This window comes from Crocodylus porosus, unplaced genomic scaffold (genome assembly GCF_001723895.1).
Source record: "Crocodylus porosus isolate Cpor-Errol unplaced genomic scaffold, CroPor_comp1, whole genome shotgun sequence".
Lineage (NCBI taxonomy): Eukaryota > Metazoa > Chordata > Crocodylia > Crocodylidae > Crocodylus > Crocodylus porosus.
In genome coordinates, this window is record NW_017728950.1 from 56274644 (window position 1) to 56301614 (window position 26971).

The following is a 26971-nucleotide window of genomic DNA, read 5'->3' on the forward strand; positions in this document are numbered from 1 at the left end:
CTCCCTGGCTGCAGCTCCGGCAGAGACTTGTAGGCACAGCAGGGTCTGCTGGCTTCTCCATGCCTCACCCCTCACCACACACTGCTTAAGCAGGGATCCCTTCTTCCTCTCTCCCACAGTATGGACTGTAGCCAGCATGTGGTATGCCACTATGTGGTATGCTAGCTGAGTCATGTCTGTGTAAGGCAGATAGAACAGTGTCCATTTAGGATTTTTTGGAGCTATTCAGCAGGTCAGCTGGTAATCTCCCTGCATTGCTTCCTTTGGGAAAAGCTGTTTAAGAAGAGCTTGAATTATTGAGCGAGGCTTTGTTTTCTGATGGGGTGCTAAATGCTGATAACAGAGCTGATAAATGTTCCATTATCAAGAGTGACCTTCTGGGACCTGGGCACACCCCCCTCAAGTCAGCCCTGTGGAAGGGAAGGGAGGGCTGCTGTGGTGCCCTCGGCTTCTAGCCTGAGCCACTGCAAGCATGTGCCAGCATTTTTTTCAGCCTAAAAGGCGAAGTGTGTATGGTTACAAACACATTTAGCCTAGCTAGTTTAGACTAACCTGCAAAGATTGAATCAATTCAGGCTAAGGCTTCTTGCATGTCTGTTCCTAGCCTAAGTGTGGAACCAAACCCCAAATATCCTTTATAGCAGGGGTGTCAAAGATATTGCTCCCAGACATGTCATCTAACTGCCAGGAATTTCAGGGTGGAACTGACTGCTTAATTCCAGGGTACAGAACTTTGTTGGGGTACATTTAGGCACCAGTGGTATGAATGACAGCTGCATTAATACCTGTGGCTTCCTGAGCAAAAGGGTCCACGTGGGTCCAGATCCAGTCCAGGGGGCCAAATGAGTTTCACACCCCTGCTCTATATGAATTGTCTGCTGCAAACACTAGACTTTTGCAGAGAAGTTTGACTACCTGACTGTCTCTTAGCTTCCCCCTCCCCTTCCCCCCCTCTCCCCCACATTACAGGTATCATGCAATTAACTAGTTATTTGCTCAGTTACTTTAAGACCAGCTACGCATGCAAATTAGCTATGATGCCATTAAAAGCTCCAAGCAGCTATAAAGTTAAAACCTTGAGAATGTGTACTAACTTTATAGCTGTTTTTTATCAAGCTTTAATTTGCATGTGTACCATGCCTCCTCTGTGGCTGGGAGCCCCACCAGCTGACAGGGCTGCCAGCCACAAGCATGAAGCATGCTGGGACCCAGCATGTTCCCCAGGGGGATGGGGAATTGTGGCTGCCACAGTTTCCCAGGCCCAGGGGGTTCACATATTCTCAAGGTCAGGGGATCATGGTAACTGTGATCCCCTAGCCCCGGGTGTGCATGGGGTTCCCCTGCAGATGGTAGACCGTCAACTGAGGGCACTCACAGCTGCAGGAGCTTGCTTCTTGCTGGTGCAGGGGGAGCTTGGTATTGGGCTCCTCCTGCACCAGCAATAAGGTATAATGGGATATAATGCATGATCCCACAATTGTGTCTCTTGCTCTGCACCTGTAGGATGGCAAGAGGCATGACTGCATGGCTCGTGCATTAGATCCCATTGTGCTTTTACCTATACGTGTAAATAAATGCAAGAGAAAAAAGATGTTACATTCTCATTCAACAAAATCTTAACTGAAAGTTAACAGGTTGGACTGTTTGGTTCTACTAATAATACTTGACACTTCTGAGAAAAGGGGCCTGCCATTGTACCTAGGCAGACAATTTGTTGTCTTTCATGAGTATTCAATATTCATAGACACACATACAGACATGTACCAACAATAACACCCTTGTCTTGCTAAAACCAGTTACTCACCCTGCCATCAATACTTTTAATCTAGTCTCATCAGCCACTAGGTTGAGCAGAGGTTTTAAACAAAAAGGAAAAGGTTAAAAAACTTCCCTCAATTTTCCCTCAATTAGCATTTTGTGTATGTCTGTACTGCCAAACACAGAGGAAAGAGACAGGGATGCCTACCATCTCTGAAACTCTAGAGAAGTAAAGGCAACATTTTTGTAATATCCTACTCCAGCAGGTAGGGAAGCCTTTGTGCGTTGTTGCTGTTAGGTCAACACAAAGCTTAGGACATGGCAGTGGATGAGGGTGTATGGCAAGAGATACAACTGGCCACAAAAAAGATGCAGTGGAGGTTAGTTTAACAGTGTGGGGAATAATTCCATAGGAAATGTCTTTCTCCTGTAAAATGGGAAAAGTAATTGCTGAATAATACAATGTAGATACAGGAGCTGTGCTGCCAAATGGGAAAGTAGACCTCCAGTCAGGTACCTGTTTTGTTTGTTTGTTGCATATAACAACATTTGCAGAGATCTTCCCCACATGACCTCAGTGCCTCCCTTCCTTAGTGCCTACTCTGATCAGACACAATAGTGACAGTAGTGGTAAATGCACCATGAATTAAAACTGAGAAATTTCTCAGTCTTTATACATTCCTCCAGTAGGACATGTTAGGTTGTGTTTTTTGTTGGGTTTTTTTTTTTTTTACTCCATTTCTTCACATCCTCCAGGTCTTTTTCTCAGCTTTCATTTGTCCCATTTCCGTCTCCTCCTCTTAAATCACTCTGGTTTTTGTTCATCTTCTGTTCCATTTTCTTTTTGTTTTTTTTTCCGTTCCTTTTCTTTTTTTTTTTTTTTTTTTTACAAATATTCTTTTTTTAACTTTAAACTAAAAGGTTAACAATTTTATAGGCACTGGCAACATTCTCCTCTTGGTCTGTGTTTTCTTTCCTCTGTCCTTGTTATCTCTGCTTTTCTCATTCCTTTAATGTTACTTTCTCACCCCCTTGTCCCCATCTCAGTTCATTCTTTACATGCTTAGTTTATTATTTGCATTCTCCCTTCCAGCTTCCTCTCCTGGTGTTCTTCTTTACTCCCCTGCTCCCTGCTTGAATAACTGAGTTAAATGACCCATTGGGCAGTAACTTAAAAAAATAGGTGACCTGTTTAAAATATTCCTGCCCTAAGGCATTGAATTAAAAAGTATTTTGAGCCTTATACTACAAAATGTGTTGAAGAATGCAGGAAATGTGCAGCATAGATTACTGCTGACCTTTAACTGAAATATGAGAGAAGGCAGCTTAATATATCTTTATGATAACTTCACTGTATCTATAGAAATAAAATTAATCATATAGCATAAGCATTCTCAGGCATAGTTCTTCAAGTTTCTTTTTTTTTACATTCAAACTGTTTTCAGACCATATGTATGACAATAGAATTTTATTTTTGAGTTTAAATAACCATTTTAATGAACTTATGGGATCTAGCACTGTTTCTTGCTCATTAACTTCTTTGGCAAATGATTTACACATGACTGGCAAGCTTTAGATTTTTTGACAAAATGTGGCACACTATTTTATGTTTTAAATAGAACAATTTATTCTGCTTAAGCATTGTCTCTCTGAATTTCAGACTGTCGACTTCTAACCAGTAAGGAGCCAAATTCAGGTTATTAGGTTATTTTTCTCTCAGAAGAGAAAGAATTAGACAACAGTAGAGAACTAATCAACTATCACAGGTTATTTTTAATTGCCTTATGTCCAAATATAGTATTTTAACATAAATGATGTTCAGAAAAAATGCATGTATTCATATACACGTAAACTGTAATGGCTTCTCAGGAATATTTTGAATTTTTTGGCAAAAAGAGTCTCAGAATCTTGCCTTTCTTGTAACTCCTGTATATCTCCAGTAAATCTGTGGCTTGCTTTGTTTCTGTCCTTGCAGCTATTTATATGAAGGTCCAGGGTAGTGGAACAGAAGGGTGTAGAAATTAATAATTTAGTACTATAACCCTACATTATCACTGTGGCTAGGAACAGACATTCAAAAAGCCTGAGCCTGAATTTATTTCATCTTTGCAGGTTAGTCTAACCTGGCCAAGCTAAACCAGTTTGTAATTGCACAGACATCCCAGAAATGCAGGCACATGCCTACAGTAGCTCAGGCTAGAAGCCGGGGAATGCTAAAGCTGTCCTCCCTTCCCTTCCAAAGTGCTGAGATGAGGGGTGTGTGGCCAGGCCCCTGCAGGACACTCTGATTCAGCAGCCCACCCCCACTAGATAACAGAGCATTTATCAGCTTTGGTTAATTTGGTAAACCAAATGCTGATGCATTTACCACCCCATCAGAAAACAAAGCCCCCTCTCATTAGTTTAAGCTCTTTTAAAACAACTTTTTCCAAGGAAGGAATGCAGGGACATAACCAGCTACCTGTTGATTAGCTCCAAAAAGGACACAGTCCTGTCTGCCACATCACAGACCATAGCCAGCATGTGGTGTGCTAGCTAATGCTGAGAGGTATCTGTGTAAGGCAGAGGGGAGGGAGAAATCCCTACTTAGCAGGGAGTGGTGAAGGGATGGAGGGAGAGCAGGGGCAAGCCAGGCAGCAGCATAGCAGCAGGTGTATAAATGTACCCCAGTGAAGTTCTGTACCCTGGAATTAAGCAGTCAGTTCCACCCTGAAATTCCTGGCAGTTAGATGACATGTCTGGGAGCAATATCTTTGACACCCCTGCTATAAAGCACATTTGGGGTTTGGTTCCACACTTAGGCTAGGGACAGACATTCAAAAAGCCTGATCCTAAATTGATTGAATCTTTGCAGGTTAGTCTAACCTGGCTAAGCTAAATCTGTTTATAACCATACAAAGATCCCCTCTGGACTGAAAAATTGCTGGCACATGCAGCCTGCAGTGTCTGCCAGAACTCCAGTCAGGGAGCAGAGGGGAGGGTCCAGCTCTGCTGTGTAGCAGAGAGCATTCTGAGATGCTGGGGGAATCTAGTTTAACTTAAACAGGGAAGGGGTCTGGGACCAGTTTGACCCAAATCTGTTGCATAAACCGGTTTGACCCAAATCAGTTAAATCTGATACTACATTCAACCAGGTTTATCTCAAACTGGTTTCAGCCATTTTCAAACTGGTTTATGTGCACTGAACAGCTGTTCTGTCGCAGGTTTAAACCTGTTTCTGATCACTTAAACCGGTTTATGTGTAATGTCTGTTTCTAGCCAAAGTGGCCTTGCACTAGTTGCTTATGTTCTCAGTTAAGAGCCTTAATTGGTGTTTTTGTTGTTGTTTTTTTGTGTCCAGAGGCATAACATGATGTCTGAGCACCTTGGGCAGCAGTGATGCCTGGGTGGAGCAGTGTCACTGGTCGTGCTGTCAGCAGCATATTAGCAGGCAGTTTGGCAGTGTAGTCACTTCTGTTTCTTCACCCCAATTAGGGTTGGAATCTTGCCCTGGTGCCCCCCAACCACTCTTTGTTATGCTATTGCTTAGGCACTTTGAAATCTTGTTGTTTTCTTGTTAGCCACATTTAAGAAATGGAAGCAAGGCAGCCTGCACAGATTTTGCATATTTCCTTTCCTGAGTTGTATTTTATCAGGGAAGGAGATAAGAACTAGAAAACCATGCAGCTTGGCATGGTTCCTGTTCATCTATCTACTGCTCAGGAACACTTTTTCTAGATTAACAGAGTGCTGTGTATATGTTTCCGTGACATTTCTAAAATATGTGCAAAAATTATAGTTTTTCTTTTATTTGCTTATCCAACATCTTGAGGCTTTCTCTCTCTCCTACAGGTGTTATTAACAAACTGTACCAGCATGTATGTAGTTTACTAGTATTTTTGACTCTCCATTTCCTAGTTTGTTTGGAATTTTCTAAAAGTTCCCCTCCAGTCCCAGAGCTTCAATCATTGCCCAGTGGAAATGGGAAATAGCTACATAGCACAGACTAGTTAAAGTGGTGACTTGTTTTGCCATCAGTGCAATATTCTCATTAAGGTATCACCTCAAGCCACCAGATTTCAAATGGCTAGGGTGCTAAAGCATACAGTTGACAGGCCAGAGGTCACAAGTTTGAGGCCATAGCAAAAACATTCACAGCACAGCCATGTCAGATTTCAACAAATCTATGAATCCTGCTAAATATTTAATAAATCAGCCCTGAATCAGTGCAAAAGATCTTGAATGTGAAATTCTTGGAGATGGGCTTCTTACCTATAATCTAATTTATAATCACCACCTTTGGTGCCCTCTATCCTTTGACATGGATTTTTTGGTATTCTGGGAAGTATATTGTTGTGTCCACAGGGCATACAGTGTTTAAAACAAGCCAGGATCTTATCAGGGGATAAGGCACAATGCCACATTTATTGGAACATAAAACATGCAACATGAAAAGAATAAAGAACAGTAAGGTTATCTGCTTCATTCATTCATCCATTCATTCAAAAGAGATAAACACACACACAAAAGTTAGACCTTCTTGCAAAGGTAAAGGTGTTACCAAGTTTTACAGTTGCTCAGGTGAGTCTGGTGGCTGGTCAGGCTGACCAGAGTGATGGAGTCAGGTCTTGTTGGACCCGCCCAAAATTCCTTCTTGCAGGTGGAAAAAGACCGAAAGCTTTGTCTTTGTGTTCATTCTTTATAGTGATATCTGTCCATACAAGGCTATGGATTCCACTTGTCCTGTTGGCAGGCTGGGATTGGTAGGACATGATCTTCTGGATTTGTGATCTGCAGTTTTCGGGGCGGGGGGGGGGGCATTGCTTACAGTCTTCATCCATCAGAATGAAGCATGATCCAGTATTTAGTAATCCTTAAGTGCTGACTTGACATCGCTGCAGCCTTTAACTGTTAAACTACAGAAGGCTCTTTTCACCTGCTGCAAGAGGATTGTCTTCCTTCATGTTGTCACATACATACATCATTCACTCTTTTGTCACTTCTCTCTACATATGCCAAACATGCCACAAACCTTGCATAAGCATTTTCCTTATACTAAATTTAAGTTCTAAAATCATGAGACCAATAGGCCAAATATATCTAAAATCATGAGACCGATATGTCCAATACTTTTATGCTAAGCAATAGGAAATTTAAAATAGATAGTTAATTCCAGAACACTAATAATGACTGATCAAATTATTATAAAAAGTAAATCATAACAAGATTAATTTAATCTTAACGGTTAAATATTTCATTATATAAAAAGAAAAATTACAATATATGCAATCAAAGCAATTATAGTCACCGCAATACTACAATATCAACCTCAAGACCAAAAGGCTAGGGACAGAAGTTACATAAACCAGTATAAGTGATCAGAAACTGGTTCAAATCTGTAAAAAAAAAAAACAAAAACCAGAAGTTCAGTGCACATAAACTGCTTTCAAAATGACTGAGACTGGTTTAAGATAAACCTGGATGGATGCAGTATCAGACATAGCTGATTTAGGTTAAATCAGTTTATTGAACTTTTGTCCCAGATCCCCTCCAGATTCAAGTTAACTCACAATCCCCCAGCATCCCAGGATGCTTTTCACCTTTCCCCGCAAACCCCTCCTCACAGAGTAGGCAAGCTAGCTTTGGCCCAAGTTGTCTGCTCCAGTGGAGCAGAGAGGCATGCTCTAGTCCCTCCAGTTTCTGGAGTGGGCCACTGCAGGCATATGTCTGCATTTCCAGCATCAAGGTTTAATCTACACAGGTTAAACTATCCTGTGAAGACTGAATATATTTAGCCTTAGGCTTTTTGACTGTCTGTACTTGGCCAAAGTAATTCATTTCCCTTCAGATGCAAAAAAATAAAGAAAGAAAGGAAAAGGAAATAAACTTTAATTACCTTATGTAATTGTTTCAATCTCTATTATAAGCAACTGTTTGGCCTTTCATGAACTTCAGGATAGTTAGTCTGCATCCTTCCCTTGTGGTACAGATTTATGAGGGGCTTATTACTTATAAAATCTTCCTGAAACCAACACTAATCTCCTAAGATAGCTGTGTTGATCTTACAAAATTGATGAAACCTTTCGAACCACATCAGAACTCCAAATTGGAATTTATAACGTGAGATGTTTTATTTTTTTGTTGCAGCAACTACAGCTCATTCTCATGCTTCAGTGACTCTAATCTATTTTAGACAAAGCACTAAAGAATCAGGTGATGTCACAAGCACTTCATAAATTCCAGTGAAACGTAGTTTTGGAATTGACTCATACTTGTTTAGCTGTATTGCCAATATTCTTCTCACTCCTTCATGCCTATCTAATAAAAAGTACCTTTGCACAATTCTTACAATGATGTATTGTATACTTCTATTCTCTCAAGCAATCAAAATCCCTATGAGTGTCAACCCATCGTTTTGTTGGGTTGACAATACATTTGGGCCTATCCATGTCAAAGAGAAACATCCATGAATGATTTTTTCCCCCTTTTCATATTTCATTGTTCTACTTTGGCAGGCCTCCATTTCAACTCCAGAATTATTTTTATCCATATGCAGGTGGAAGCAAATTTGCAACTGTTACAAATGTCTATTTGGTTCCTATCCAGAAGAGTTGTAAGATATCCACGTAGAGTCCATTGCATTCCTTTGTATTTTATTATGACTAGAACTCATTAGAGTTCAAGTTTGATCTAGTGGTATTGTGCAGCCTGTTTCAAAGTTAGGAATTAGACAATTTTCCCGTTCTTTTCCTTTTAGTTCTTATTTCTCAGCAAAAACTTTTCTCTCGTTATATATTTGAAGCATTTTTTTACTGTTTGCAGTAATTTCTCTTTTCTGTTTATTTCAATACTTTCCCAAAGAACTTCTTCCTAGCCATGAAGTGGGTATTTGTTACACAAGAAAAAGAAAAGATAGTTTTCCTTTAATTTTCTTTTGGTGAAGATAAAGACCCATTGGACTGCTTTTCACCCTCATGCATTATTTTCTATCAAAGGAAATGGTGTAAACTGTACAAGTCTCTGCTGATTTTCACACCCTCTGCTCGGTGATCTAATAATTTAAAAGTTGGAAATCAAAACCTTCGTGTCATGCACAAAGCCTGTGAAATGGACAGAGTGATAATTTGTGACACCTACTTATCAGCAAAGAATAGGGATTATAAACAAGTCAAGTTTATCTTTATTCCCTTCCTTGCCAGTTGCTCCACAAAAGAAAAGTTCTTTGATTTGCAAGGAAGCTTTATCCTAATAAGTAACTGTGCAAAAATTATCATCATTATATACTACTTATCAAACGTACTCACTGTGTATATTGAGAAGCATATATATTTATTTTTCTGTCATAAAGAGGTGTGTACCACTCCTTCCAGAAAAGCCAGAACAACTGCAAAAGAATGACTAGGGCTCTATTATGATTCTTGTACTGTGAACATAGTTAATAGCTAAAACAAATGTTTTCAAGCTCAGGTGACAAAATTGCATCTAAATTCTATTAAAGACCAAATTCTTCCTTCATTTCTGCTATGTAATCCTGTTGTCTTCAGTGGCATTCCACAGGGTTAGCTGAAGATAAAATTTGGCCTGGATAAAGTCTGAGGCTAATGTGATGACATGAGTCATAAAATGACCTCCTTAACTATCAGATACAAAGTTGCATTTCTAACGCTAGCATATAGAAAAATGATCTTGTTGCAAGAAAATTGAGATAAACTGATGATGTTAGCTAAAATCAAGAAACAAAGTACTTTCTAAAAAAGTGACTTGTCCAGACTATAGTCATATTTTTTGCAGAGTCTTGACTTTTAAGAATTGAAGTGATTTCTCAAAGGCAAGGTGGTGGTTAGTATTTTAATGGCTTGAAATACTGCTTTGCAAAACCATCTGCAGTTGTTCAAACACTCTTTTTGTGTTGGGAGGGAGATTCCTTCCCACCTTACTTTATTCCATACCTGCTTTTTCCACATTTCCTGCAAGCAGCTGTCTGTAATAGTTTTCAATTCTCATCCTGCTTTTTTCTGAATGGTATTGCTGAATGCTGTTAAACAGGTGTCAGTTATCCACCATAGGATGGTTACATTTCAGACATTTCTGAAGAGCCTTAAAATAATGTGTTAGAACAGGGTCTGTATAAATTGTTAGTTGATAATATCATTACACTATAATTTACCTCTTTTTTTTTCAGCTCTACTTGTTTCTTAGTACACCTACCTCAACTCACTGTTTAAGTTCTAAAATTGAAAGAGGGGTACGGTTTGAAAAGGTTTGAATACTATGTATTGAACCATAGAAAGAAACACTGTACTTCTTCCCCTTTAGTACCAGGCCAGCCATTGAACTTCAAAGCGGAACCTGAATCTGAAACAAGCATATTACTGTCCTGGACCCCTCCACGCTCTGACACAATTGCCAACTATGAACTGGTTTACAAAGATGGGGAGCATGCAGAAGAGGTAAATGAGAATATTATTTTTCATTTGTATTCTTTTAATCAAGTAGGACATGAAATGCTGCAGCGATTGAGAATTAAAAGCTTAACTGTTTTTCTAGTATGTGAAACTCCTATTAAATGGTTTGTTAAATAGAGCAACCAGCTTGCTGGCAGACTTTGAGTGTTGTAGCCAGCAGAAAACATCCTCTGTGGCTACTGGCCAAGGAAAGCCTTCATGGAGAGTCAGACATAGAGATTGCATCCTGTTCCAAATGGGCAATGCTTAGTTGAGGCTGTCCAAGCCTTCTCTTCTTCCAGGACATGGAGTAACAGATTCTGCCTTGCTTTGGGGAGAGATTTAGACTGAAATCCTGGCTTCACTGAAGTCAATGGGATTTTTCTATTGACTTTGAGCACAAGATTTCACGCAAAGTAAATAGTTGTTTCTGTTAATCAACAAATAAGGCTTTTGCTAAACTTGGTCACTAATTCCTTCAGGAAGCTTAGGAAGATTCTTATTTTTTCAAATTTTAAGATACTTTATATTAAAAAATAGGTGTTGTTATTTTTCTCTTTGTAAATAATTGCCTTTTAAATGTTTCGCTGGCTGCACTAAATCAACCTTTCTAAAACAAGATGACTTCCTATTTTTATGTTAAATGCGTACAATGCTGCCAGCTTTCCTTGGGAAAGGAAAAGAGTGAGGGGGTCTCAGGAGGCAGCAGAAGAGTGTCAGATATGTCAGTGCTCTTCTGCGTCACCAGCTTGTTACTGTTCTGGGAATACAGCAAAAGCTGATTACTGCTACTTCACTGAGTTTAGACGTACAGAAATTCTTCAGATGTACTGTAGATATGTAAATGCTTTCTCAGAAGTTAAAAAAGAATCCTAAGAGGCAGGGTCCCAGATCTGGTTTTGAATTCTGTCTGGGAAATACACCCCTATCTAAATTTACAATATGTCCTATGCACAGACCCTTGATAATATTTATTCCTGTTGAAGTATTTGCCTCTTAAGATTTTGAATTCATGTATATATAGGCTTACATTGAATTCAGTATCACCACACTTTATATATGTGCGTGTGTGTATGCGTGTATTTCACTAGAATAAGAAGTAAATATAGATAGATAAGTCTTGATTCATATGTCAACATCCGATTATTCTTTCAAATTTTGAACACAGCTCTTTACCCCTTGTAAACTGTCAACCAATATTTCTGCCTAGCAGCTTGATACATTGAACTTCTTATTTTAAAAATTCATTCTTCGTTACTTATTTATCACAGGTAATGTATCCACTTTCCTTTTATTGTTGCTTTGCTTAAAACTATATTGTACTTGCACAATTTTTAAGGGAAGTTTTCAATGCAACCGTTCCACTGATGAGTTTCTCATCAGCCCATTAGGGGGTCTTCTCCGACAGCATTTTGAATCCAAGGTCTTCCAAAGTTAATTGAGACAGACAGTTCTTTTATTACTTACCTTAGGAACGTGTTTCTATTGAGCCAACTACATCTTATCGCCTGCAAAGCCTGAGGCCAAACAGCTTGTATTACTTCCGTCTGGCTGCCCGCTCTCCACAAGGCTTGGGTGCTTCGACTGCAGAAATCTCAGCCAGAACCATGCAGTCAAGTAGGTGTCTCTCCTTGATTACTTTATTCTACTCCTTGTATTCAGTGAACAGACAGCCAGATAACCCAGATGACAATAAAGAGAAGAAGTCTCAAAAACAAGGAGAATGTTTCTTGTACATATTTTTTCTAGGTACACTGAGGAGAATTGTTCTTCTTAGAAGATGGGCTCTTGTATTTCCATGCAATGAGCAGGGAAGGCTCAGAATATCTGAAGAGATAGCACTATGATGATATTAATAGATCCCCTTTATTCACAACAGGCATATAAATAATGCTTCATGTACAGCATACCTATGGCCCTGGATCCATAAAATTCTATTTGTCCAATCTGGGGATTTCCTGGTCCGTAGGATAAATTCTGTAACTTTATATTCTTCTTATCTAGATACTTTTACAGAACAGGTCCATTGAAAATTTCAGCACAGTGTGTCATCAACAGGCATACTAATGATCCTTTCTAAGTATGAGTTCATATTTTTAACCAGTCTTTGTATGGTGAGCATTGCCACATTGTAAGTTATTTTGATATGCATGAGAATACTACATTTTGGCTGCTCACATAAATAATATAAGCTTGTAACATTTACCTGACACAATCTGGCAGGGATTCATATAGCAATTTAAAAATATTTTATTTAAATGCTAACTAAAAGAGTCCACTTTGGATATTGAATAATTGCATCTTAAAGAGTTGCTATTTTCACATAAAATTGCACTTTTCTTAAATCCTTGCATTACACAGCACAGGTTGTATAGGTTGTTTGGTTGCTTACTTTCAGAAAAGTGCATTAAAACATAATGCAAATTCTCCTCAGAAATTTTTATTTTGATGAAGCAACTCTGGCTGTTATGTTCATACGATGTTGCTTCTCTAGTGTTTTTTTGACATTATATTAATGATTAAGGTTCTTAGAAATCTGAGGTTATAGAATTAGAGTCAAAATTGCCATTGACTGTTCTCTAGCCATGTAAGAATGAAATAAATGGGATGCACCCAACATGATAACATTATTGCAGATATCCTAATATTTTGCATACTCAGACAATGAGGAAAAAGGTGAAAAATGTGCATATTAAAATAAACACGTCCAATTCTGCATGATATGGACCCAGTTGGTTCCCATTGAAATCATAACAAACGTCCAATTGATTTAAATGGAAAATATAATCATACCTTACGTATTTGCTTTAAGATTTTAGTTCATATAGGGGGAAATGCATTTATTTAAAAGATAATTTACTAACGTTAGAATATATTTTTATATAGCACTACATGCAAATGCTTTATTTTGCACTTATTGTAATTGTAATATGATTTGAAACAAATAACTCATATATATGTAATACAAATATTCAAAGGAATATTTTAACCTTCAAATTTAGTTTCAAAACGTGTGATCCTTCAGGGATTTATTTCAGTATGAGATCCTGAAGTAATATTTCCACTTCCTTTTTTAACACTTGGACAAATTCATGGGATGTAGAGTGGGGATCAGCATGCACTGCATACTTGGGTCTGTTCTTGCTAATTGAGTTGGCTTAAAAATAAAAAAACTACAGTAACACCTCCTGAACTTGCTAGTACTTTCCAATGCATTTTCCCACTGGAAGGGGAGAATGCCACACATATAAAGTTCTATTGATTCACACAGAAGGTCTCTGGGGAACCAAAAGATATGTGGATAAATGCAATAGATTATACAGGGGCCTTAGGAACTTTCAGTAGCTTCAGTTTTCTTTGATGCACCTCAAATAAATCCAAAAATAAAAGAATGGAAATAAAGAGAAGATTTGGGGGATATCCAGCACTTTCTGCAGTGAAGTTCCACTAGGATTACATTTTCCACTCTTCCAGACTACATTATTATGTACTCTTTATAAAACAAACCACATTTTAAAACATACAAGTCCCAAAGGCCAAATCAAACAAAATAGTTAAGCACATGCCTAAATTTTAAGCTTGTGAGTAGTCCTGCCTAAGGAACTACTTAAATATGGTTATGTTCTGTGCTAGGTCAGAGCTCCAAAGAGGTAAATGTACTAATATCCTCATTTGGTTTCAAATCATTCCTTTAACCAGCTTCCTAATAAAACCAATATTTGATGTCAAAGAAGGGAGCTGAAGTGAGAGATAATATAAGCCCAAAATGCTGTAGCTTTCTGGTCTGGTTTGCTAGTGAATTCTTTCAGTAAGATTTAGACACTGTTTTGTTGACACAATGCTTAGAGGTAGTTGTTTATAGAAATTATCAAAAATTGCTGGTAGGATTTAATTCTTTGCTAGCAAAGGTGTCTCCAAGAGGAGTTTAAAAAATAAAACTGACTGCTGATATAGGGTAAGTACAAGTTACAGTCAGAATCAACAAGCCTTCACTTTTTCCTGGTAGGTAAATCTTTGACTAAGATTTTCATCATCTTTTGACTCTGCATGCTTAATGTATGTTGGCTACAATAAATGTTTGAATATGTGCTTTCCATTTAAACACTATTTGTAGTTTACTTGATCCAGGCAGACTCAGTTGTAAAAATTGTCTTGTTTCTGGGAGTGGGGAGGTTTCGAAAAGGATGGAGATTTTTAGAATGATTTCTAGCAGTTATTGCAAGTTTTATGGCATTCACTAAAAGGAAGAAAACTACTCAGTAAGACTAAATGTACAATCCATGGAAAAAAATTTCAGTGAATACATAAAATATCTAATTTTGAAGTGTCTAACTTGCATTAATTGCAGATTGCAAGTATAGGTGAATAGACATTTAGAAGTATCACGTTTTGTTTTTATTTCAAGAAGAATTTTAATCACAGGTAGGTAATATTATTTTGAGGCTTCATTTTCATGTATTTCCCCCACATCCTTTTTCACCACTGAATTAGTTTATTCATTTTCAGTTCTTCACTTTAATAAGCCAAGGTTCATATGTTTATGTGGCATTTTACTTTTTAAGTTTCTATGTTTTTTTAATTAAGTTGCCCCTTTTATTTATTTTATTTTTCTTTTGTTCATTTTTTTTCCAATCGCGCCTATCCTTTCACTCAAATCCTCCTTTAACCCACTACTGAAATTAGAGCCATCAGCTCCTCCTCAAGACATTAGTTGCATGAGCCCCAGCTCCACTAGCATTTTGGTAAGTTGGAAACCTCCACCAGTCGAAAAGCAGAACGGCATTATCACGGAATACTCCATCAAGTACATTGGGATTGATGGGGAAGATGACAAACCTCATGAAATTTTGGGAATTTCTTCGGACACTACCCACTACCTTTTGGAACAGTTGGAAAAATGGACTGAATATCGGATCTCTGTGACTGCCTACACTGATGTCGGACCTGGCCCAGACAGCCTAGCAGTATTGATTCGGACAGATGAAGATGGTATGTTGCCTCCACTACATCAGTTTGCACCTCTCTGACTCTCTTTCGATCTGCTGTCTTTGTATAGGCTAATATACTATTTTTACTGCTCCTCTTTTTTTTTTCCCCCCCAAAAAAATCACAGTTGCTCTTTTAATGAAAGGCCTATCCTTGCTGCATCAGATTTGTAATTTTTTTAAACACAAAGTACCTTTTTTGAATGAACTGAAATGGCTGCCCCTTTGAACTCACCCAAGGTTCCTCTTTCTCCACCTCCTTTTCATAAAAGTAATCACAACTTTGTTGGGTAGGGGGGAGATCTTTGCATTTTTCTTGATTTAAATGTTTTCTTTAACTCTTCCATCTATGAACTTTTATCTTTGATTTTTTTTAAACTGCTTTCTTGGTTTTTGATATCTTTTTTTATCTTGGAAAACTGATGCTCCACAGATTTTCTTTTTAAGCATCTACATTGTTGAATGTCTTCCATATTCGACCATAACAGAAGACGGCCTGATTATCAACCATCTTTTTGTTTCACTGGGAAAAAAAAAAGACAAAGAGGGAACTTTTTTTTTAAAAATCTTTTGGTTTTTATTATTATTTCAATTATAAAGATATCTCTTTGTACTTTAATGCTTTGAATCTCAAAGCATCTTCCTTGGCTTTTGTACATTTTTACATGTTTTTCTATTTCTCTAATACTCTTTTTTCTTCCATTTTTTGCATCAGTCATGTTTTTTGATCTTTTCACTGAAAGGTAGAGCAGATTGGTTGAGCATTTTCATTTGTTGAACAATTTGTATTCTTCAAAGAAAACTTAGTGAGTCTGCCCTTAAAAAAACAAAGCGTGAAAGAAAAGACTCTAACTGGGTGGGACACGTGCCTGTAATTCTGTTTTATCCAATGATATTGTTCCAGTTCCTAGTGGTCCTCCTCGCAAAGTCGAGGTAGAGGCTGTCAACTCTACAGCTGTTAAAGTGTCTTGGCGCTCACCTGTACCCAATAAGCAGCATGGTCAGATCCGAGGATACCAGGTGCATTTTGTGAGGATGGAAAATGGAGAGCCTAAGGGCCAACCCATGCTGAAGGATGTCATGCTGGCTGATGCACAGGTAACTAAATTGCTTTCTATTTTGTTTACAGACCACAATGACATACATGTTTGTAACATAGCCATAATTCAGTCTCTCTTTTCTCCTATTTTGGTTCAGACACTGAAATGCTTTGTTTCTGTTGTAATAGGGTCTTTTTACAGGTCTTGGGCCTAATTCAAGCAGCCTTACATGCATCTGTAAATGAGAAAAGCAGCAGTAAATCTTAGTGCAAATGGTTGTAAACTTCTGCAGAGCCCTAGTATGAAAAAAATATGCCCAGGGCAGCCACCTTTCACCATTCTCACCCCCATTTTCTCCTACTTTCTCAACTGTTTACTGCTGCCAAGAGGGCAAACTTTCACCCCATATTTTTGCTACTGTAGCTTCTATCCATAGGGAAGAAAAAATGCTGAAATCAGCATTCTCCCCATTACCAGCAGTGAACTCAACTGCTGCTCTACAAAACTATGATTCCTAGAATGTCTTCCTAGAGCCTTGCCTACACTGGCAATGTGTGTCATAGAGGCACAGCTAGGCAAACCATAGCCCAGGGTGAGGTGCTCTTCCCCGTGCCCTTCTGGCACCCCTCCCCTTAGACAGTGCAGGGACACATGACCCTCTTGCCCACTCCATATTATCCTACTGCTGTTCTGCAGTCTCATTTAAATCAGCAAGCCAAAAGCTCAGTTTAAATCATTGATTTTTTCAACTTTGCTATTGTATATACTTTTTTGTTTTTTAAAGAAAGGTGTCTTTTCATTGGTTGGTATAACAATTAAAACGCATTGAATTATAACTTAATACAGTTTTTACAGTAGATTTTGTTTATATATTTCCTAGGTGTACAAGGTTTATTAAGATGGAACTTGAATTTAATTAAACGCCCAAAATCAGCATTTCAAATTTATTAATCAAAACTTGAATGTTTTGGATACAAAATCTTTTTTTAAATCAAAACATGGTGCACATTTACAACTAATTTATTAAACAATAGTTTTAATGTTTATAGTATTAGAAATGTGAACTGTGATTGGTGAATTAAAACAATTATTTCAGTTCACCCTGGGGAATTTTTTTGCCATTTCAACACAAATTCCTACTTGCCGAATTTTCTTTAATATGAGATATGGTTTTAACCTAGACTGTTTTGAAAAAAATTATTCCCCTTTTTTTTCAAGTTTTAGAACACTTACGGGAAGCCCTCCTCCCCTTAATAAACCATGGTTTCTGGTACTGTAACCCTTTGGCCTTGTGCACTACCGCATTTTAGCTTAGCTTGAATAGCTGATAAGTTAAAAGGGATATTTACATCTCTGTACATATGTAAAGGGACCAAGAAAGGCCATTTAGCCAAGGTAGCCAGAATCATTCAGAAGTGGGGGGTCAGCAGTTACTGGGCACATTGTTATTTTCCATACGCTGGGGAATAAGCCTCTATTCTGGGTGGAGAAGCATAAATATTTATAATTGGATAGTGGAGCAAATCAGAGCTCAGATATAGAAAATAAAACAGGAGTTTGATACCATCCAGATGGGCTCTGTGGATAATCCTGATCAAGGAGTATACATGCTAGTATTGGCTGGAGTTAGAGGCCAGGTTCTAAAATCTGTAAATTTCTTGATCCTTTGCATCCAGTAGTATAGACCATGCATCCCTTGCAGGGTCAAGCCTGAAATGAAAATACTGTGTCATATTTTTTAAAGCTTGACCTCAAAAGTTAGATGCTCCTCCCTCCTTCCTCCCCCCACTCCTATATAAAGGAGTTAACTACAGAGTGTTTAGCAGAGGCTCATTAGCTCAATACATTATTTTATTTAAAGTTAATCGATTATGTCAAATGTATACTGTATCCTATCCTGTAGTAAATTCAAATTTCAATTTAAGAGCCTTTATTTTTATAAAGGAAACCTAATTTATAATTAAAAAAAATTAAAAATTCTGATTTAAATTTAAAAAATCAGTTTATTTTATTTTTAATCAGTTTTTATCCACCCTGATTTTTACCCACAGACTACATACTGTGCATGTTCTGCACGGCTCTGAAAGGGTATAAAGCACCCCAAGCAGGTCCCAGCCACCACATTACAGGATGTATACTGCCTCATCCAGCCTTCTGATATTGCACAAGAATTTTTACTGACAGAAATATGAGCAACTTGTACACCATCTAAGGGAAGGAACCGTATATGTCTTGGGGCAGTCCAAATTAGAGGCCTGGTGTGGCCCATTCAACACTACTTGCGTATCATTAGTTTGCATATATCTCCCCACACACACACACACACACACACACACACACAAGACGTGAATTTCAACGTAATAGGAAATTGACATACTTAAGTTCATCTGTACTTTATTTGAATCGATAGGTATCCAGCAATGTGAGAAATCTAGTTTAAATAAGTTAAACTGATTCAATCTGTTTTTGCAAATTATGATTTATGACTGAGAAATCTCTGTTCCATGATATGATCCTGATCATATCAAGAGTTAAAGAGCTTCTATAAAAGTAGGCTTTTAGTAACAGGGTTATAACTGGGCTTTGTGAAGTTGCAGATTACATGAGTTTGTGATGTTGATGTAGTTAACCTAAACGGAAGCTATTATTATTTGCATACCTCTCACAGCCAATCTTCACTTTGAATATGAATTATGAGAATTCATCAGATATAATCACCTCTGATGAAAGTCAATAGTAAAACTGTTATCAATTCTTTCTTTTATGTGAGTAAATGATTGCAGCCATCTTAGACCTAGCAGATAACTTACAACTCTATACACAATTTTGGGTACAAATCTCAGGTACTCTCAATCTTGCTGACAAGTCTATTTACAGAGTATTGTTCCAGCTCCCCAGAGGTCCTTTGTATTGTTTTACATACTTATTTATTTACTTTTTTTTTTTCTTGCAAAATATTATAGTCTCACAGTATAACCAGAATGAACTATTATTTGTTGTGGTTTATTGTAAATTTGTGGATATAAGAAAGAAAACAATGTACAGTCATGCTTTAGTTCTCCTTTCTCTTGCTCAGTTTTTTACATTCAAACTCTGTGGGGCTATAACTGAGACTCCATTTTAAATTGAAAAAAATGGGAAGAAAGAATAAATATACAATGCTAGCACTCAAATGCCTTAAGCATGAAAATCAACCCTGCTCATTTGTGGGTATCTTTCTAAGTTTAGCTCTTACTTGCCAGGTCCTCCTTCCAAAACCTTTTAATCCCCTCATATTTGCTTTCCAGGATAAAATGTTATATATTCTGGATTATATATGACGGTAACTGTTTTTCATTATTTTTGTGATGTTTCAAGTTTATGTACACATTGCTGATATTTAGCTAAATTGGTGCACTGAATTAATTTGGACAAGCTAAGATTGAAATAAAATGAATGTAGCCTAGTAGCATATGATTAAATAATGTAGCCTTTCAGGTAACATTCAGTACTTGAAAATATGTACTTATTTCACCCTTCAGTGAAAGGCAAGTTACATTTTTTTGTTGTCATATCCTGGGAAAGAACATGGAATTGAAAATGCCCAGCTTGATTTCATTAACCAATTTCCACGTTCAATCTGCTTTTGCCACCCATTTTTTAAATTTATTTTCACTAAGAAGAATGAAATTGCCTCAACTAGGCTATAAATCTTTCCTTATTTCTTTTGTTTTTCTTTCCAACATTCTTTACTCTCAATCAGTGGGAATATGATGATACTACTGAACATGTGAGTAATTGTTGATTAGCCAGACAAAAAATGTGTGTTGGTTCTTTTCTTTTTTTATTTTAACATCTTTTCTATTATTGTAAATGTTTTTTGTCATTTGCACAGATGCATGTACTAACACATTATTGAAGTTTTACTTACATATGGCACTTTTTTGGCTTTGTTTTGTTTTGTGGGTTTGGCATGGTGCTGAAATGTACAGAACTGTTTTACATTTGTATTTTAGTGGCTGTAACTAACTTTGCTTTGCAATGCAACCAAAGAAGCTGCGCTTTAAAAGACGTTACTGAAAGACAAAAATATTTGGGATGTGCCTAATAATTAGTCACTGTTCAGGGATTACTGTATTTGTTGTGTGACAAACCATTTTTTGTGTAGTAGAGGCACTTGCTTTTTGTGTGAATGTGTGTGTTTTTGTGGGGGCAGGGAGGAGGGAGAGTTAAGACAATGAATCAGTTTTTTATGCATTTACCAATTATGGAAACCAAATATCCTACAACATTTATGGCATAAGTAATTTTAATTAATGACATCCAAATTGTCTTTTAAAAAGGCAATCTTGAATGCATTTTCTTGTTTTTCCATACAGGAAAATGCAACTTATTTCAAATGAGGCATTTGTGTGTTTTATTTTTAAAAAAAAATGTTGCCTGTTTTCTTTTTATAGCTTTATGTTCTTGCCATTATTTATTTCCTTCTCAAAGACTGAAAGTGAAAAATCTATCCAACCACTTTGTCCTTTGGTTTTGATTCAGTTTCTTCACATATTTTCTTTTTTCCTTGTTTTTTATTGGCAGCATTTTGCCCACCCTGTCTGATTATTTCCTCGTAATTTCTGTCCTGCTCTTAAGTGACTGAAAATACAAAACCAGATTCTCATCTCAGATAAACAGTGCTCATACGGATGTAGCTTGAATAATCTGTTTGCAGCAGATATGCTGGACCATACTTTTATGGGCATTGCATTTGAAGACTACGTGGTTCCACATTTGCTATTTATTCTTGACACCTAAATGTATCATTCCTCTGGTAGCATCAAAATTAGTGTAAATGTATTCAGTTAGACAGAAATGAAAAGAAATGCAGTCCAATGGTTATAGCCATAGCCTGGAAAATATGCAACATTAGACCAGTCAGTTTACCTCTGTTCTTTCCATCTGTGAAACAGAAATAAAATAATGACGTTTATGGCTACTGACATATGTGAAAAAAATAAACAAACTGCCCTTCACTGGAAGAGACAGCATATTAGTTTGACCCAGCTCCGCAACATTTGTATAGGTCGGGCTCTTCAAAAGCACCAAAAAAGCTCTGCTATCTAAAGCTGTTTCAGTCAGCTGTTAGGTAAAAGTGCAAAAAAAATGCCCTGCTGAAGTTCAGGGCCAGATTAACCCTTCAGTGGACCCTAGACAAACAAACTCATGGTCCCTGGGCCGGTTGAAACCCCCCTCCCCACCTGGCACTGCCACCAATGCAGAGCGGGCCCCAGAGTTGCTGCTAGCAAGCAGCCACCGTGGCCTCTTCTGGGCATAATCTGGGCTCGGCGCAGGGTCATGCCAAGTTTAAAGTAAAGCACTGTTTTCCAGTGGGGTGGAGTTGTTGGGGGGGGGGTTAAGTCTGTAAGCAGCCTATATGCTTGATTTGGTTTATCAGTAATTAATTCTCTCTGGCTGGCTTTAAATCGCAGTTATTTTAGAAGGCCTTTTTTTTTACCATTTTGTGCGTGTGTGTGTGTGAGAGAGAGAGAGAGACAAAAGGTCTCTTTTTTCTTTGCGTGTTCTGCCCTGCCCCAGCTCCTGGTCTGTGGACTAGCTAATAAATGATCCCTCTAGTGGCTAATAGTACGGCTGGCTTGAGAGCTCCAGGGGTTATTCTGTAACCAGATCTTTAATGCTGTTTGGGGTGGTTCATTAGTTTTTAAATAATTAATAATTTTTCAGGTGTGTTAATCCCCAGATGAACAGTGCTATCAGAAGTACAGGTTGTAATGAAGCTATTATGAAAGTAAATAGTGCTTTGTGTTTAGCTGGATAGTCATTAGTGTATTTTGAAACAATTTTAGGAGTGGAGGTCTCTGATTTATTATGTATGTCAGTTATCTCCAGATGAGGTCAAACTGTTTTCTTTACATATACTTGCATTTCATAGAAACAATAACATTCTAGCCAATGTGTTTCAGGCTGATTATGGCATTGTTTACATCTTTCAGCCTTTGGCCTTATGCCCTATAAAACCACCTGAGATGTGCTACTGAGAAACACCCTATTTTTTATTGCGTAAATAAGTGGAACAAAATGTATTATAAAGCATCTTCCACAAAGCAGTCTGATACTCTCAAATACTTGCCATCACTGTAGGTAGCACAAAAGCATATGCACTGTATGCAGTACATAGTGATTGACCAGAACATTTTGACCATTCCTGGAATGAATTAATTTTGAATCTGTGCTGTTGTTTTATTTCATCTTAGGAAATGTTCATTTCTGGACTTCAGCCTGAAACAACATACTCCCTTACTGTGACAGCCTACACAACAAAAGGAGATGGAGCACGCAGCAAGCCTAAACTGGTGTCTACTACTGGGGCAGGTAATACTTACATTACCATCCATTTTTAATTGATTGTCTCTCAAACAGCTGTGCTAGCTTTCTGGGCTCTCTGTCCAGGAACCTTCTTTAATGCAAATGAAGGCTTTTGCAGGACTCAGGGAGATCTTGATTTTTTTATTTAGGCTTTTGATCAACCAGAAATGCAACGTGTCCTGCTCCTTGTCCCTTTCTGAGTACAAGAAAGAACAGCAACATTTTTTTTTTTTAACTGCATGTTTCCTACTAGTTCATCCCTGTCTTCTCCTTATACTATATAACATGACTTCAGCAACTGAGGAAGGAATATTGATGGCCTGGACACTGCTAAAAAAGTACAGTGGCCTTCTGGAAGCAGAACCTGAAAAGATGCCTTCAAACTACCAACAGTCTCCTCTAAAACCTCAAACTGGTGTTTTATTTCTAGAGGCTGAAATTTTTTAGAAATTTCCACCTCTAGATGTCATTCCAGAGGAGGAAGAAGTACAGGCGCTCAGCCTGCAGTTGCCTCCTCTCTCCTGCTCTCTTCCCCTTCCCTAATTGGAGGGATCAGTCTGGGGACAGTGTGGGAGCACCAGCTGCTACATTTCTACATGGTATCCCAGGACTGGAGTAGCAGGGGAAAGCACCCCCACCCTCCCACCAGCTTCCCAGACCAGGGACCATCATTATTCATGACAGGTTAAAACATTCTATTCACCTTCTCCTTGTGTTTTGGACTCTGGTGGTTCAGACAAAAGGTAACCCATAGCTTAACAACCTTTGACTCTTGTGAAGTTTATTTTGAAATCCACCCTCTATCGTCTGTGAGAACACAGTAAGAACTGCAAGATAATTTAATTTGTGAAATTATTTGCAGTGGTTAACCATAATTATAGAATATACAATGAAACAGCAAAATCTACCAGCTTCAATTGATCATGCCTTCATTGACCATAACAAGTCACTATTAAGGCTTCTTCCAAAATTCCCATCCCTTTAAAAAGATCTCCTAAGACTGAGAAAAATTGATGTGCTTTCCAGAGCAAAGGCTGTAAAGAATTACTCTAAGGGAAAAAACAAAACAAAAAAGAGAAAGGACCCTGTATTTGTTTGACATCATTAGCATGCTTTAAAAAAAAAAAGTACAAGTTGAACTTTCACTCTAACCTGATTGATTACATGGCCACAGTCCTCTGTTATAGCTCCTTAACATTTTTCTGCCCCATACGGTTTTCCCTCTGTGCTGTACCTATTCAGCTACTATGGTAGAGCTTGGCATGGTTGCTCATCTCTAAGCAAGGATTCTTGGATAGGCACTCGGAAAAGGGAACGATGAACACAGTCCAGAATGCCTAGACAGCTTTCAGCTCCCTGCCTTTTCACAAGAATAGACCAGACATATGGAGGGATGATGCACTCATACTTTTCCAAAATTGTATGCTAAATCAAAAGTGTTTGTTCTAATTTAAGGCCTGCCAGACTCTGATATCCTTCATTTAATTAGAAGGCTTCTACAAAGGAATTATTTTAACAATGCAGTAGAACATATCCAGAGCCTGGTTTGTTGTTCTTATTTATACTGAGTAAGTCAGGGGTAACTTCATTAAGATCTATTTTGTTATATGAATTTAAAGTAGCATATGCAAATGGAGAATGAATTAAAAAAATACCTAGTAAAAATTTCCTGTGTGTGAATAATCACTTTAAAGCAGGCAGGAACCGGTTGATGACAATTTCTTGTTTTATTGTACCTAGTTACTGATACAAAGGGCTAATTTCTATTATTATACAAGCAATACCAGCCAAATTTATCTCACAAGCGAGAGCCTATAGTAATCTTAGTTGTTAGTGTAGTAGTGGCATTTGATTAAGGTTTCCATTCCAGGAGGTACTTTCAAATCAAAGTCTATTTCCTTTTCATATTAGCTTTTAGTTTTAGTAATCAATTTTCTACATAGTCTTTATAAAAAGAAGTTTCTCTACACTTACCAGTCAACATACTCAAATATTTCCTTACAATTTATTTTTTTTCCAGTATCCAGAAAAGTATCATCAGCTCTATAGGTGCCTGGTAAAGCCATAAAAAGTATTCGTTACACTTGTTTGTACCCTTGTGCATCAATTGTAACAGTGAAATATAGCCAGAACTTCGTTAACCCACATCTTGCTAAGTGCACACCTCAATTTGCATGTAAAAGTTGCCAGTTTTTCTTCACTCCTCTGCAAAAAGGTAACAGCAGAATACTCTATAAGGTCTTGTATTACTAAGGTTCATTCACCATATCAAACATCATTTAGAACAGTCACTAGTGTACTATGAAATATTACCACAAATAACCAAGACTACCCTTAGGAAATGAAGTGCTTTTTTGACTCATTATATTCACTGCTTTTGCTGTGTTTGTTAGCTTTGTCATCTGAAAGAATTAGTTATCACTGGAGTGGGGCTTGTTTATACCATTAGTAAAAATGAGTTGCTATGCTGCAAGAAAATGGTTGAAGTCAAGGAGAAGACTACATGTCCTTTCCTCTTTTTTTTTCACTCTTCACAGTCTGCATCCTATAACCCTTTTTCTTTAGTTTCCTTTCTTTTCTTGCTCTTTCCTCAACACCCCATTTCTGTTTACCCCACTCCATCATTAAATCTCTTTACTTCTCAGGATATAAACAGGCATCACCAGATGAAGTGGATCAGCTGTCCAAGGATGTTTCCCAGCGCAGCTGATCTGCTTCATAGGGTAAAGCCAATATCGCCCATTGTCCCACAGGGTCAGGCCCCTGCAGCTCCTGGGGGTGGGCAGGGTCTGATCTTGTGGGAAAATACTTGGGGTGCACCCCTGCAAATGGAAGAAATTGTGGGTTTTCCCACTAGCAGAGGAGTGTCCCAAGTCAGATTCCCTGTGTACATGTTTCTGTTAACTGGGGAGCCCAAGGAATCTGACTCAAGGCACATTTCTACAAATGGGGAAATCTGGCCAGGCAATAGATCCTGGGGCTTTCAAAATCTGATCCTGCACACCCCTAAGAATAAAAATTCCCAGGGGAAGAGGGGATCAGACCCTTGAAGCCCCAACAGCAACTTCCCACAGCAGCTGATGAGCACCTTAAAGCAAACAGACATCCATTGCAAAATAGCAGTACAGCTTCATGCCACAAACGTTGGGCATTTGTGACTCAACGAAGGGCCTTAGCATATGTTGCTTGACCTTTGTGCCACCATAAAAAAATTTAGGGCAGCATAAAGGCCAAGCAAGCAGTCTAAGTTGTTGAGCTCCTCACCCTTTAACCATAATGTGGAGGGTCACTCCAGATTCTTGAAGCACTAATATGGGGCTTCCCTCTCTCCTATGCATGTGCTATTTCATTCATGCAGAACTGGTTACCCAGAAGTCCATAAGGAAGATATGAGAGTGCACAAGAATAACTCTAACATTATCAGAGCAGACAGCACCAGAAAAATCATTGCATCACCAGTGGCTCTGTCCTTCCTTGGATATAAGTATCGGTCACACGTACCACACTGTTAGTCACTAAATAAAAAAGAGACATTTATAGGAGACCAAATAAAATCAACGTGATTTCAAAGGCATCGAAATAAAGCTAACTCATATAACAGGCAGTGTATTTTGGGGCAATTTTAGCACATTATTATTATTGTGACATACAAGTCAAGAGTCCAAATAAGAAGGCCAACCCAACTGAATAAGTGTAATAATCACCCAGCAACACAGTCTAGATGATGTGTTATTGTGAAATGTGGCATACAGATAAAGTAGAAAGAAAACAGACCTAAGGTATTCTATTCCACATAATTGATATGTACTTAGACCTGGATTTAAGTACACAAGTGCAATTGTTTGCCATCTGATGCAAGTTCATGAAAAACTGTTAATAAGAAGGTAGGTTCTCGTCCTCCTTGGTACAGTTATGGGTTTCATTCTTAAGGATGAGGGTGTTACAAAAGTCAATGCAATATTGCTTTTCAGGAACTTGAACAGGACAGAGTAGAATTGCACTTAGTGTTGGCACTGGATTTACAACCCAATCCTGACACCTTGTTTTGGACAAGCACAACCTTTAGACCAACCACAACTTTTCTGGTTCATAATAAGCAAATTGTATTGATACACAGTCCTGAGGTCACCATGGATGAAGGGCACACCACCAGCCCATGTCACCCACCCGGCTGTGGGGGATGGCTCCTTGGCCTTCTACCTCCAGGCTGCTGACTTCTGACATTCAAAAAAGATATACCTTCCTTCTGTGACAGCCTTAGAACTGGTAGCTTTAAAATCAGAGCAGTTACTTTGTTTGCTTGACCTGCATTATTCTTATCTGCTATCACTATAGTTTCATAGTTTCTAGGGTCGGAAGGGACCTGAGCAGATCATCTAGTCCGACCCCCTGCCATGGCAGGAAAGAATACTGG

The 26971-nt window shown here is 38.1% G+C and overlaps 1 protein-coding gene across 13 annotated transcripts in view; it reads left to right on the plus strand.

Annotated features, from left to right (window-relative positions):
- The window catches only part of PTPRD (protein tyrosine phosphatase, receptor type D), a 692784-nt gene that overhangs the window by 504509 nt on the left and 161304 nt on the right, over window positions 1–26971 (plus strand). For 6 of the 13 annotated variants that reach the window (XM_019554842.1, XM_019554841.1, XM_019554843.1 and 3 more), the window contains 2 exons: window positions 10054–10187; window positions 11654–11798. In XM_019554842.1, coding sequence (XP_019410387.1) covers window positions 10054–10187; window positions 11654–11798 — 279 coding nt within the window. Of the gene's footprint in view, window positions 1–10053; window positions 10188–11653; window positions 11799–14864; window positions 15171–16070; window positions 16265–19948; window positions 19976–22445; window positions 22564–26971 lie in introns of all 13 variants that reach the window. The other 7 variants (XM_019554833.1, XM_019554834.1, XM_019554836.1 and 4 more) reach the window with 2 other exon arrangements.